The following is a 14,322-nucleotide window of genomic DNA, read 5'->3' as shown; positions in this document are numbered from 1 at the left end:
TGCTAAATATAAAGTGAAGATGACCAACAGACACCTCATCTAGACACTTGGGTCCTACCAACATTGCTAGCTTTACCTCAACTTCAGTGTTTCTACCTTCAGCAGTAGAGCCAACAAGAAGGGGGCTGCAAGTGGCTGCAGGGTCTTGATGGACAAAGAAGCCACTGGAGAGGCAACATGCTGGAGATATGAGGAAAGGAGAGGGGGCAATCAGTGATTCTGTGCTGAGCTACCAGTTGCCAGGTGTTATAACAAGAGCAGACCTCAGAGAGGCATCAAGGCTTGCTTGTTGATTTATTTTCTTGAGCACCTCAGCCATCAGCAGAGAGGATCCCACACCACTGTAAGTGACATACACTTTACCACACTATGTGGGCAACTTACTCCAGATAACTAGTGAGGCTGTTCTGAGGCTTTAAGTGAATCACTGTGAGATATGTGAAGAACCTTGCAGCTCCAGCATGAGTATATTTGTTTTTGGAATTTTAAGGTCATGCCAAATTCATACTCTGTTCACCATGAAACTGGTAATGGCAAGAAAACATGAAGAGAATCACGGTCAGCTGGTAACTTTTTGTTAAAACCAAGCAGAAAAATCAGTGGATTCTAAGCATATTTAACAAACTTATGTTTGTTCTAAAATTTGAAAAAGGCATCCAAATCTTTTCAAAGCATAAAATAATGTTGAATTCTCATTCATCATTCTCTTGTCAGAGTGGCTAGTAGTCTGACAACTATCCTAAGATTGAAGAGCCAAAATATCATTCTGCATTCGATTCTTACCTTTACAGCCATCAAGTCCTGAATGGCATTATCAGCAGTCAAAATCTGTGGCACGGTTATTGTAATGCACAAATCTATTGCATTCAAAGAGCCCAAGGGAAAAAAAAATGACCTGGAAGGTCTTTCCACAAAGGCCAGCATTATTGGAATGGAAGAAGGAAGTGCAAAACACAAGAGGCCAAAGATAAGGTTGGAAGCCTTGAAAGCAAACCTAAGAGAAGAGTAAATATATTTCTTCTTTATCCAAACAACCACATTCACACACGAATGAGGAAATGTACTCAGCACTTGGTATTCACAATTCATATTCTTCTGTTCTGACATTTTGACAAGAAGCTGAGAAAATACAGTACATTTGGCTGACCAATCCAACGTTGCAATCAGTGAAGCAAGAGTAAGTGATGGACAGCAGTTCTCCAAACTCTCGTAATAACTGAAAAGGCGTAGGAGGAAGGGGAACACAAAAGTGATTCCCATATGGCTCAATGGAAAAAATACCCACTAAGCTGTCCAGGTAAATAAACAACACTGATCATTTATTTTTTCACTTCATTCTTCATTAATTAATTCTTTGTGACAAATGTCAAAGATCTACGTATTTCTAGAGCTCTTAATCATCAGACAATCAGCACAGTACAAATAGATAACTACTATGTTCAGATTATATTGAATTAATTCAGCCAAATATCGTAAAAAGGAGGTTTTCATCCTTCCCATTGGGTAGAAGGTCTCTAGCAATAATGTATTTTTGCTCTCTAGGACTTCTTCTGGCAGCTTGAAGTGTTTCTCAGCATATTACTCAGTGAAAAGACTTTGAAAACACTTTATGTTCTGCTGCCTGTTGTTAGGGGGTTTCTATGGACATTCTGGCTTTTGTAATGTTCGGATGAAAACAACTGAAAGGACGTAGGAGACTAATCAGTTTTCATCCATGACTACTCCAAGCATCTACACTGGAACGAGGGCGTCCACAGATTTCTACACAAAGGGGCAATAGTCTGAATGCCTGTATTTTGATCCCATGAGGCAGTTTAGTCAAATTTATCAGGTTCCTTGATGGCCTCTTGAACTCTGTTGCCTGTGTGACATGAAGCATGTCAATACAAATCAATCTGTGTTTGTTTTACAGTGAGGAGACAAGTGGATCAGAAAAGCTGAGTCATGTCCCTTGGATTTACCAATAGAAAAGCTCCTGAATGCGGTGGGTCAGGAGGTGGGAGGGAAGGTACTTAAGAAAAGTGCCATTCACTGAGCACATTTACCTCAGAAAATGATTTTTTTCTTCCTCACCAAGCCTAGTTTTCTTGAACTCCACATTTCTACTTGTGGATCAAGGAAACTGTGGGGAGACTGGGACAATGGTTTTGGGACATCAAATAGTTGAGCAGTTTATTAGTGTTTTTCACAGCAACATTTAATATTGAAACCTCTGCACTTGGTACTTCTACCCTGTATTCTGGTACAACCTTGATTTCTCTTCATCTAGAACCCCTGGTACAGATGTAGCACGGGAAAACAATTCTGAAAAGCATAAGCATGTTGCTGATTGGAGGCATCAACATCCTGGGCCTAGGATATTTCTCCCAGTCTGATCACAGAGATACTCTGGGAATGTGAGATGTGGAAAAGGTGCCATCAGACTATGAAAAATTATGGGGTAGCACAACAGCAGTACAACAGCAGGAGCTGGTGCAAGAAAGAAAGTAGTAGGGGCAGAGAGGATGAGCAGAGAGTAGAAGAGAGCAGAGAGGATGGTCCTTTTCCTTGACTGCTTTGCCCTTCAAATGTGGTTGTAGGGTGGTAGGTAGAAAAGGGGAGGACCCTCCTCAGTCCTTGTTCCCCGTGTGTGGGAAACAAAATGCACTTCCATTCTCTGTAGGCACTGGCAGTCCATCCTTGTTAGGTCCCTTCTCCACAGTGCATGGGGATGTGAGGAGACGCCTGGGATCACCTAGAAAAGGTAGGAAGAAATACTACAGGCTGAAATGACTGTTTCTGTCTACTCTTATCCTCCTCACCAGGACAAGATGTAGTCTCAAGTATAAGTCACTACTTTGTCTCTGGCTCACCTCACAGGCAGTATTCATGCTGTTCCTAACTTTCCTCTGTCACTGCTTGCTAGAAAACAAAAAAGTCTAAAGAGGAGCATTTCTCAACTAAATACCAATGATCTTTTCACCTGTAGCAAGTGGGTTCTTCCCAACAGGTTCTTCCTTTATTAATGTTGTTATTATTTTGTTCTCACACAGGGATACGAGGCTGGTCACGCTTCCTTATGGCAACTTTCGTACATTCCCCTTGCCACTGCAGGTTTGGAAATGCGTAATAGCAAGAGTACAGATCGCTCCTTGGCAAAGTCACTTTCTCAGAAACCATGTCCTTTAATCTGATAATGTATCAGCAGTGAGCTCAGACACATAGGCAGTGTATTTGCAAGACCAAAAAAAAAAAAAAGAAATATCGCTCTACAAATGCTTCCTCCCCTGTGTTTTTAAATTACACACTTACACAACAGGTCAGATTGTATTTATCTTCTACGCAAATATTTATAAATAGCCTACATTTTCTGAGAGAAACATATAAATGTGAAGAACCATTCCCCCCAGTAAATTAACATTGTACAGGAACAATTCCTTATGTGCAATATCTGTGTATTTTATTCTATGGCTGATTACTGAGATTCTTTTCTCTAAAAGAAACATTTTTCTTGGCTACTTATGGAGTTTCTAATACCAGTAGGACACCACACAAGTGTTCTATCTGCATGTAAGCAATGGCAAAAGAAATCAGTTCTTTCCCAAGCCGCTGAAATCATTCTCCTGAAACACAACATCAACAAAACAGGAGCTCAGTTGAAATGCTCTGAAACATCCGAGTTGCACCTTCCACCTGCAGACTCTTGGTCACCTCTCACATTATCTGGTAGGGGATGGGTTCTTGCATTTTGCGCTGCAGAAGAATTCCTCCCACTGTGAGGATGGCAGCCGCCAGCACAGCAGCGGTCACAGCCAGAGGAACGTGGGAGCTGGCAGCATTCACAGGGCTCTTGAGCTCCTCTCTCACCTGGGTGTTGGAGGGCAGCTCTGTGCGTGAGAGAGAAAGAGAGGGACTTACATTCGCCTCCTGAGCTAGTTCATTTCAAAGGTAAAGAGAAATTGATATAAAACGGATCTGATCGGATCTGCAATACGGATCTGAATGGAAAACAAATTATCAGGTGTTGTTCAAGAAGTGATTCTGTGTCCATACCAAACAAGCAAAGATTATGGCAAGAACTTAAAAAGTAGCTAAGAATGATTGAGCTGCAGTTGTCCTTGTTCACTGCAGGGAGTTGGACAAGATGGCTTTAAGGGTCCTTTCCAGCTCAAACAATTCTAGGAACTTGTAATAATTACACTCCAAGACCATACATGCTGTTTCCTAACAGTGGAAACACCATTTATAAGGAATGGGGAAACATTTTCAAGGGGACCTAAAGTCTGGTTGCTAATAAATAAGAGGTATACCAATCAGGCAGAAAAAAACATTGAAAATCTAATACAAATCCAGTAGGTAGATGGGCTACATCTCATTTCTCTTCTGGCAGAACTAAATCAATTGCTACTTGACACGAGGAGAACAAATATTTGGCCTAAGTATAATAGAAAGGAAATTGTTTGTGAATACTATAAAATAACTTTATATACATTTAAAAAAATAGTCTTAAGAATTGTAATAGGGTTGTGCATAAGCCAGCAGAACTGGCTTTCTGAAATGACATGCAAACACACAGCAATATACAGAGCCCTACTTTGAATACAAGTTGTTTGCACTCACCAGCATTCCTGTTCTCACTGGGAGCCTCCTGAAGCTGAACAGGTCCGATGACAACACTCACTTTTCCCTGGGAAGATCCTGCATTCCTCCTGAACCTGTTCACACAGCCTTGATAGCAGCGGGAAGAATAGTTCCCAGAGCTGCACACCACCATCTCACACTGCAGGTAGACTGATGGGAAGCGGTGAACAAAGGAGAATGCATTAAAAGCAAACCGACTGACGCTTGGGTATGGTGAATAGTAAGAAGAGTAGGTAGGGTCTTTAACACACCTATATAGAGAGAAAAATTAACAGATTAGATTTCACTGGGCTTGTTCTCCTCATAAAGATCCCAGAGTTCTCACAGTTTATCCTATATTGCAATGATATCCCAACACCTATGATATTTATAAGAGGATATTACTGATTTTAGATTTAGTAAATACACTTTCTTTTGACGTTGTTAAAGGTCAAATGAATAAAAATTAACTGTAAAAAGACCAGAATCTATTTGACATGCGTCCTGGTTGAGTGCCCTTTCTGTTTCTGCTTGATGAATAAACATTTTCACAGGTAGAATCAAAAGAAATCTCAACAAGAGGAAAACCTTCCTCATATTCACACAGCGTGTAAAAGGGAGGACACTCATCTCACATGCAGGAGGCACTACGTCACTGCCCTAGCTTCCTACAAGCAACAGACTTCCAGCCTAATGGTTGTTTTTTTGACTTTGGTAAGGTTACCAATAAGAACTCCTTCTCAGGAGGTAGAAAGATTCAAGTCCCACTAAGCACACAAGGGAAATAAATTAGCAAGAGTTTTTCTTTCCTGGAAGAAAATGTGACACCAAGAGCAACACTTTTATGCTTCTAGCTCTTTGTCTATTTAGCATTACTGACAAGAGAGCACAAATATTCCATTTCAAATTAAAAGGCAAATTTTGTATAAATTCAAGGAAACAGTATTTTAAAAACTTTGATTTTGGAGTACAGAAACAAAGAGCCATCGACATTCCAGTATTTCATTCATCTACGTTGGAAACAAGTCTAGACCTCAGTTTCTACACTGCCTCCTGGAGTGAAACTGGAGCTTGACTGCTACTTCTCAATGGGATTTCGATTGCCACATTTAATTTTATTTAGTTTGTGGCAGAAAGTGTTCATTAAAAGTGTATTTGTATTGAGAACGATAACCAATGCACACTGGTCCTAAGTTATATCTTTCACAAATGACTCACTTTAAGATCTCTGTATCCAAATACTTTCAAAATCATTCCTAAGAAAGTTCTTACCCACTTCTGATCAAGTCGTAGGTCAGTGCTGTAAAATTGTTAGGATCAGGTGATGCCACACACGTATCCACAAACAGCACCAGATTTGAGTCATTGCTGCGAAGAGAAGCTTGAAGGAACAAATTCTGATTCAGCTCAACATAGTAAGGAAAGTTATACACTGGCAAAAGGAAAGAGGAGGAATTGTAGAATGCAACGTCCACTTCATATCTGCCATATTGGGTTTCATCAATGTTAGCAACACCACCGTCATCAGCAGTGTACATTACTTGTACCCAGGTTTTCTGGAGCATTTTGCAGTTCACATGCAAGTAAAGGTCCTTTTTCCTCTTGATGGTGGAATCAGAAGCAAATACTCTTATCATGTTGGAATAGGTGAAAGTCTCGTTGCTGCTCTGTTTGACACATTAGATGAGTGCAAGATTATTGCGCGTAGTTACGTTCACACCGTGCAGTACAAACTGTATGTGTCAGATCCTACTATTACTCAGAAAGGATGTGTCATACTCAAAAACCTAAAGCATCCTATATGTGACTGTTCACTCTATCCTACACTTTCTTCTTTAAAGCATCACTGAAATACATACAGATATTACTTAAAATCTAAGAAGGACAAGCAGGAATGTTTAATCAACCTTAGCCTCTGGAAAGACATGCTTCTTTTGTGTGTTCTGAATACTTGTAGACAGCAATGCCCCATGCAATTCTTGACAGTTTTCCAACTGCATATTAAGTTTCTGTGCCCAGATCTGGAGATATGTCCAAAATACACTGACACTCACCTGTCTACGGGTACCGCAGCTGCTGTATGGAATGTTGAATATAACCTGGGTTGATGTAATTCTTGGACTACAAGAAGAGTCAGACAAGCTAGCGTTCCACACAGAGTAACCCCGTGACTGAAGGTAGCTTCTCTCTACAACTGCACGCATGTGGGTTGGGAAGCAAAAGAGGGCTAGGGCAGAAAATATGAATTATTAGTGAAGTGATGTAATTAATAATGTTCACATGATAAAGTTTCACCAAATGCAAAAGCTTTTACCATTTAGGGAAGGTATTTCATTTTTACACCTCACGCTTAGATATGAATAATCTCTGACAAACTTCAGTTGACCTTCAGTTACTCTCCTAGCAAAAACAAGTAGAATACCATAGTATTTTGATGACACCTTGATCCAGTATCACCACTCATGCAAAAATGATAAGAGATGGGAGTCTTTTCTGAATAACCATCCAAAAGCTAATGTGGAAGTTGTAGAGATAAATGTACACTGTTTGCAGAAACACCACTTGCTTAGGGAGGAGATCTAGAAACCATCCTCATGACTGGGTCCATTACATGGAAAGGAATGATCCCAGGGAGATCCTAGCTTCTGTCAGAGATAAGTGTCCAGGGACAGCAGGTGATTTTGTAAGTATTGATGGCAACTATTTGTGCTTGGGGTGGCTGTGAGAACACATTAGAAAAATTCCCCCTCAAGACCGCAATGGAAGAGTTCACTCAGAGAAGTTGTGGCTATGAAAATTTCATCCTTTGGTGATTTGCAACTGATCATCAGGTTCAATCTTTCATGGGATAAGGAAGCACAGATGAGGTTATGTAGCAGCCTGTCCAATCTCATCTAGAGAAACTCCAACGACAGAGATGCTAGAGACTGATTCTTCTCACTGAAATTTTTTTTCTTCTACCAAGACAAGACCTCTAACCATGCAACTTGTACCTGTTGCCTCTCATCTCCTCCATGTGGCCCTCTTGAAAAGAGCTTCCATCCTCTTTGTAGCCACACGCTTAGTACAGGAATACTGTGATGAGGTCCTCCTATCTAACTCCTTCAGTCTTTCCCCCTAAGGCAAGTTCTCCACCCTTTGAACATCTATGTGACCATCTGTGGACACCTCTCCAGTCTGTCTACATCACTTCAGAACTGGTGGGACAAGAGCTGAACACAGTACTCAGGCTGCTGTCTGACAAGCACTGAGTAGAGGGAAATGATCACATCTGAGTGTCTGCAGGTAAGACCCCTGGAGATGCAGCTCAGAGTCCAATTTCACTTTCATTGCTGCTTAAATTCATAATGGATGTGATCTGGTGCCGGTAATAGTCCTGCTTGGAATAGTTGGAGTAGGGAAAATTCAAATATCCTTTCTAATGAATTTTTGTACAAGAAATTGTCCACAAGAATAGAAAAAACGTGAAAATAATGAGGTGATAAGAATAAAGATGAGTTTAGACTGACCACCATAAAAAAAACCATGTAAGTGGAACCAACTTGATACTTGAAGGTCTTTATAAAATGAAAAATCAATTATTGTCTGGAAGTAATCAGTTAATAACCACTTATGAAATTCAAGTAAGAATGTCATTTTTTTTAGGAGCGGTGCAAAAACATTAACAAATAGTTTGGCAAATAACATCAGGGTATAAAAGCCTTTTGGCCAAGAAAATGTTATAAAGTGAATGGAAACTTACTGGTGTTCTGATCTGCTGGAAAGGAATGATAATCAGCATAAAACCCTCTATTTGAATATCTAGAGTCACTGTGAAATCTGACAGTCAGCATATTTGAAGAGGATGTGTACATGATGTTGTAACCAGAACAAATTCTTCCAAGCAGAGGAGAAGTACTTGGTGGACCATCATAGATCTCAATATAGTCATACTGGCATCCACCTTGCAGCCTGGGGAAGGAACACGAACATAGGGTAAAACATGAACAGTGGGGTAAAACGCATTTGGTAAAGTTCAATATTACAAATGCTGAATAAACAACAAACCAAGATACTGCACTGACACAATTTCAAGGTAATATTTATGATACGCGTTTAAGTATTGGGAAATGTTTGAGAACTGTGCTTTTAAGCTGAGATTTTTGCCCCATTTACTAGTCAGGAACCAAGCCATTTACTTACTGAATACTTCCAAATGTGAGCATAATGCGATAATTGTTCACGACTTGTATTTCCCACAAGCAATCTGCATTATCTGGATAATTTGAAGGATAAAAGGGACTCCGAATTGTTCCAGATGAATTGGAAAGGAAGCTACCACAGAGATATTTTTGAGCTGAAAAAAAGAGATGTAAATGAGATTCACTTAGATTTCCTTATCAACAAATTGATATACAGTAAACGTACACATACCAGAGCAAATGATGGCAAAGTGTCCAGATGAAATGAATGGATACAGTCTTCTTAACAAGGCTAAGGTGTAATCATTACAGAACTATGAAGCTACACTGCTGATTAGCATTTGGCAGGCTTAATGCATAAACATGCATGAAAGAAAAGAACAGAAACTGGCTAAAATGGCATAAAGCATATGAGAGATCAGGAAAGTGACAGATGCCAAAATATTCTCACAGGACAATCAGAGTAACGGAAGGGTAAAAGGTAGGGTTTCACAAGTTAGTAGATATCGTGGAAAATTCAGAATTTTATTAAAGACTATAAAAGACAGAACTTTGAGATATGAAATATAAACGAAAACCCATACAAAAATAAGCAAAAATAAATAAATACAAATCACATACATACCAGGTGTGCTGGATGGTGGTGAAGTAGGAACAAGGGTTGAGGTATTAGCACCTGTTGAGGCAGGAAGAGAAAGAAGCAAGTAAGGGACACTGGGAGGAAGGAGCGCACCAGGTTTGCTCCCAGCACTGGGGATGGCAGTGCTGCCCTGTCACGCTGCAATGCACAGCGTGGGGGACTCAGCAGGGCCATCTCCCATAGGAGCACAGCAAAACACGGTTCTGCAAACATGGCTCCACGACATCCCCATGCCAGGCAAAGCAGGGCCAATTCATCAGCCCAAGTAGCAGGACTTGGGAAGGACAATCAATGGTACCTGAGCAGATCACGCTGGCATCCTCAGAGTGGTTACAGCTGTGCACGCCCCAGCCACGGCTCCTGCACTCAAAGAGGGACGACTCGTTCCCCGTGCACTGCACATCGTCCAGGTAAATTGTGCCTGTGCCTTGTCCAAAATAGGCATTTCCTGGCGCTGAAACTGCAAAGCCACAGTCCAGCTGCCTGCACACAACTGTGGCATCATTGATGTCCCAGGAGTTATCACAGACTGTGCCCCAACTCCCATTGTAGTAGACCTCAACGCGCCCCTCACAGTGGTTCCAGCCATTCACCAAGCTCAGAGAGGCATCTGGGAAAGGAGAAACAAGGAACACATGGGAAAACACTGCAGCACGCACACATCTCTCCTTCACCAGGCAATTTCAACGCCACACAAGTTCGAGGCCATGAGGATTGCTACTCTCAGCTGACCTAGGCTCCTTGTTTCCATTACTCTTCTCTCCCATTCCTCTCTTCTGCATCTCTTGTGCTTGCTTGTTGAAAGGATGTAGGAGTTCTGGTGGATGGAAAGCTCAGCATAATTCATTTCTGTTCTTTGGCTTTCAAAAGGGCCAAGCCTATTTTGTGGTGCACTAATCAAGCTGCAGTCATCCTGTCAAAAAGAACACTTGTCCCTCTACACTCAATGGAGGTGCAGCTGCACATCCTGCACCACGTGAAGCTTTGGGCTCTGAAGTTTAAGAAGGATATTTAAAAAATGACAATGACCTAGAGGCATGGCTTAATTGATACAGAGAAGTCTTTTTTCCAATGCAAACTGTGATGCTGTCAGGTATGATACAGCTCCAGAAGTGTTGACTGGGTATATTGTGTATTCAAATATTAACTCCAGCAAAATATCAGTAGTAGTCAGAAAGTCCTCAGTAATACTAAATATTGGTTTCTCACAAAGCCCAACCTACCTGAACACGGTTGTGATTTGCAAGTGTAAATTTGCCAACTGGGCTTTTATTGTCTCCAGGTTTTCTTTCTATGTGTATGAAAGCCTCAAGGACACATTTGGTAGAAAAATACACGTCCTTGAGACTTCATGATACCATATATGACAGCAGCTGTATCTTACTACTGTGTTTCTATTACATGATATAAAGTGAAGCATCGCTGCTCCACGTGCATCTGCAAGTTGAACTTTGAAGTCTTTTAAAGCAGGTATGCACTACAGGCAAGAAACTACATTCCTCCTAAATTCCATACTAATAGACATGGATTTATACAAATAAAGCCATTAATATTTTCACAGTAGTACTTTTTGTTTAATCTATGCTACAGGACACTGCTGTAAAAGTCAGAATAGCATCAGTTCATTGCACTAAATTTACTTCAACGTGAATAATAGTTAATCACAAAGTTGATTCATATTTTTAATAAGAACACAATGCTATCTAATTGCAGTCTGTTTTACATATACAATCTTTGAACATAGTATTAGCACCTGAGATACGTGTATGAAATTGCTGAAGAGGACTAAGCCCCTCTTCACTACCTGTTTGTAAGGATGTTCTAAAAGATTTTAAGTAGTTTACCTGAGATGGCACACAGAATTGCTGTGCTTATGAGGAAAAGCAGGATCTTCTTTGTGCCCATCGTGCACAAGAGGTGCCAATGAAGCAGAGCATCAGAATTTATACCCCCCACCTGTGAAAGGGTGAGGCTCCCAAAGCCAACCTGTCCAAACACTGGATGATTATGAAACGTAGTTCAACAGTCATGATCCCAGTTATACTTGATTTCTTATCCAGTGTTTTATGACAACCAGATCTGTACAGCAACAGAACCTACTAAGAACAAAGTTCCCGTTTCCTGGAAAATTTATTCTATCATCATTATTACAAATTAACTGTATCTTTGACTTGTGAGCATGTCCAGTATTACCTTTGGAACCAGACTGGTGAACTTAGGTGTTCCTTTGCTCTTATCATCCCAGTTTGATTTCTTTGCTGCCTGTAGCTAAAGACTTAATTAAGCAGATTGCAACACATATTGCAAGGCCAGGCAGCAAACTCACGAGCAGAGATTCCAAACTCACAAGCAGAGATTCTATGTCATGAACATAGATGTTTATGTTTCTGATGGCTTCCTCTTGAAATTACATGCTTGCTTCTCTGTTGGCTCTCAACAAACAGCACATAATACATGGGATTAAGTCACGTATCAAAAATAAGGTATTGCAAGTTATTTGTTAAATACCCTAACTGGAGCTCATTAAGAGTCTCTGCTGAGCTTGCTCTAATTTAGCAATATCTGCCCCAAATCTACCACGGTGCTCTTCTGTTGAATTTGTCAGCAATTCTTTGAATCATAAAGCTTATCAAAAGGGAAGGAAATAAGGCCTGATGAAAAATCCATAGTTCCATGGAAATGGTTTCATCAGTTGGTCAGTGTGAAGTCTTAATGCAGTTTTAGACAGCTTTGGGAACAACTGCTCATAATCCTGTCCTGCTAATCTCTTAGCTGGAGTCATTATATTGCAGTTCTGTAGTTTTTCCTCCTCACATACAGGCCAGCTAGCAATAGATCGTTTGTTGGTCTAATATTCCATTCAGTGCACTTCACCCAAGATTTACCTGTCTGCTCATTTTGACTATGGTACAAACAGCAAACAAATAACAGCTGAAATAATTCATGATTCCTGATGGTATATTCCAACTTTTCTCCTGAAGCAAAACAAGTCTTGCGTGTAGAAACAAAAGGAAATAACAAGTCCTCTTTCTGCAAGATTCACAGTGCTACAAGAAAGGAAGAAAAGACAAAAGGGCAGGGTCCAGCAACAGAATCAGGAATTATCAAAGCAGCCACTGAGAAGAGCAAACAATTGGAGCACAATGGTAAATACGACTGATTGTATTCATGTACTGATAAAGAAATGTAAGCATGAACATTGCTATTCACAGCTCTGCCTTCCTGACAAAAAGCAACAGCACCATGTGCTCAGTGGAGTGATGGCACACTGTGTTTGGGAAGGGGCTATAGGCTCTTATTCCTTCCTCTAAATTCCTGAGAAATGACCATGACATGGGGCATCTTCAGGGCTCTCTCCTGATGGGGGGCTCCCCTGTGCCCCCCTGCAAACAAAATCCAGGTAAGCCCAATGCAGTGAAACCCACCTGGGGTGCTGATTCCAGTCTTGGGTTACCCAGCTTGTAAGAGATATGGACATAGTGGGGGGAGTCTACTGAAGATACTAAAATGATTAAGGAGCATCTGAAGAATGGAGCATCTGTCTTACAGGGAGAGAGTGAGATATTTGAGACTGTGCAGTCTGGAAAGAGAAAGCTCAGAGGGATCTCATTCGTTTGTATGAAGACCTGGTGGGGTGGAATAAAGACACAAGTGGACTCTTCTCAGTGATGCCTGGTGGGATGGCAAGAAGCAATGCGCATGAAGTATGGTAAATTCCATTTCAACATAAAGCATTTAGGTTTGATAACAGGTAATTTTGATTTACGTCTGCTGAAACGCCAGCATCCTCTGTTAAAAAAAAGAAAAAAATCTGGAGTTTATTCTTCCTTCCTACTGTACATATTGAAATCACAGCAGGAGGAAGCATGATGTAAAATAAAGTACCATGAAGACTATAAAACACCCAATGTATTGCACTGCAGTCTTGATAACATATCAGCAATTAGCTGCTGTTCTGACAGCAGAGCTCAGCTTTTGGCCAAGTGTCCTCAGAGTACTTCCACTTGAATTAAAGACAAAATGTTGTATTTTTTATGCAGTTAAATTAAGTATTCCTCAGGTTTTTGTTCTTAGCCTGTTTTACTCTGCCTCTATAACATGAGAAAAAAAAACGTTAGTTGACAGTCTACAAAATAAAATATCAGAGCTCTTAGAAAGAGCAATATACAGATGAAATAAATCTGTCTGGGCTCTAAGTAAGTCTAACATTTGGATAGTGCCTGGCTGGGTAGGTTCTCACATCCAGCAACACATCTGGGAAAGCTACAGATCTTTCAAGCTGAGAGTTTGCTGCAATGTCCCATTCCTTGAATGCTGCTTTCCATTCTGAACCCGCTCTTTCTGCCTGTCAGGAAAGCATATAGGGAACTAACACACATTTATCACTTCCTTTTTCAGACATTGTGGTCTTTCAGTATTCAGAAGAAAGAAACCAACCATTCAGTAAGGTCACAGTAATTCCCAGCACCAGCTCACTTACAACGTATTGCTCAACATTTATGCTACTTCTCAGCTTATAGAAACTGTTGAACACGAAAGTCGTTCTAGAGAAAGCTAAAATTAGCCTACTTACATCATTTTGTCTAAATGAGAGTAGCCATTCCGACTCCTTTGATGTCCTGTTCCTGTGTATTTTTAACTACCCTACATTTTTCTTCTTGTTCTCACCACGTTAACAACAATAATGTAATTCCAAAGACCTTCCATGCCTTGTGAACTTCACAAAAGCCTTCAAAGTGAGTTATCTCACTGCAATACACCTTTATTAAGGACTTCCTCTTCATCCTATGTACCTCCCTTTGTCAGCATCTAAAAAAATTATCGTGTGACTAAACATAAAAATGCAAAGAGAAAGACAAACTGGGTTGCTTAAAAAAAAAATTACATGGGATACAAAAAAAT

At 40.5% G+C, this 14,322-nt stretch overlaps 1 protein-coding gene across 1 annotated transcript in view; it reads right to left on the bottom strand.

Annotated features, from left to right (window-relative positions):
• The window catches only part of DMBT1 (deleted in malignant brain tumors 1), a 60,973-nt gene extending 49,648 nt beyond the window's left edge, over nucleotides 1-11,325 (bottom strand). Inside the window, exons 1-2 of the mRNA XM_048945889.1 lie at nucleotides 11,265-11,325; nucleotides 9,707-10,030 (exon numbers count right to left, since the gene is read on the bottom strand). Coding sequence (XP_048801846.1) covers nucleotides 9,707-10,030; nucleotides 11,265-11,325 — 385 coding nt within the window. The remainder of the gene's footprint in view (nucleotides 1-9,706; nucleotides 10,031-11,264) is intronic.
• Between the last annotated feature and the right edge of the window lie 2,997 nt (nucleotides 11,326-14,322).

Source organism: Lagopus muta, chromosome 5 (genome assembly GCF_023343835.1).
Source record: "Lagopus muta isolate bLagMut1 chromosome 5, bLagMut1 primary, whole genome shotgun sequence".
In the NCBI taxonomy this organism is placed as follows: domain Eukaryota; kingdom Metazoa; phylum Chordata; class Aves; order Galliformes; family Phasianidae; genus Lagopus; species Lagopus muta.
This window is presented reverse-complemented; position numbering and strand designations above follow the sequence as displayed.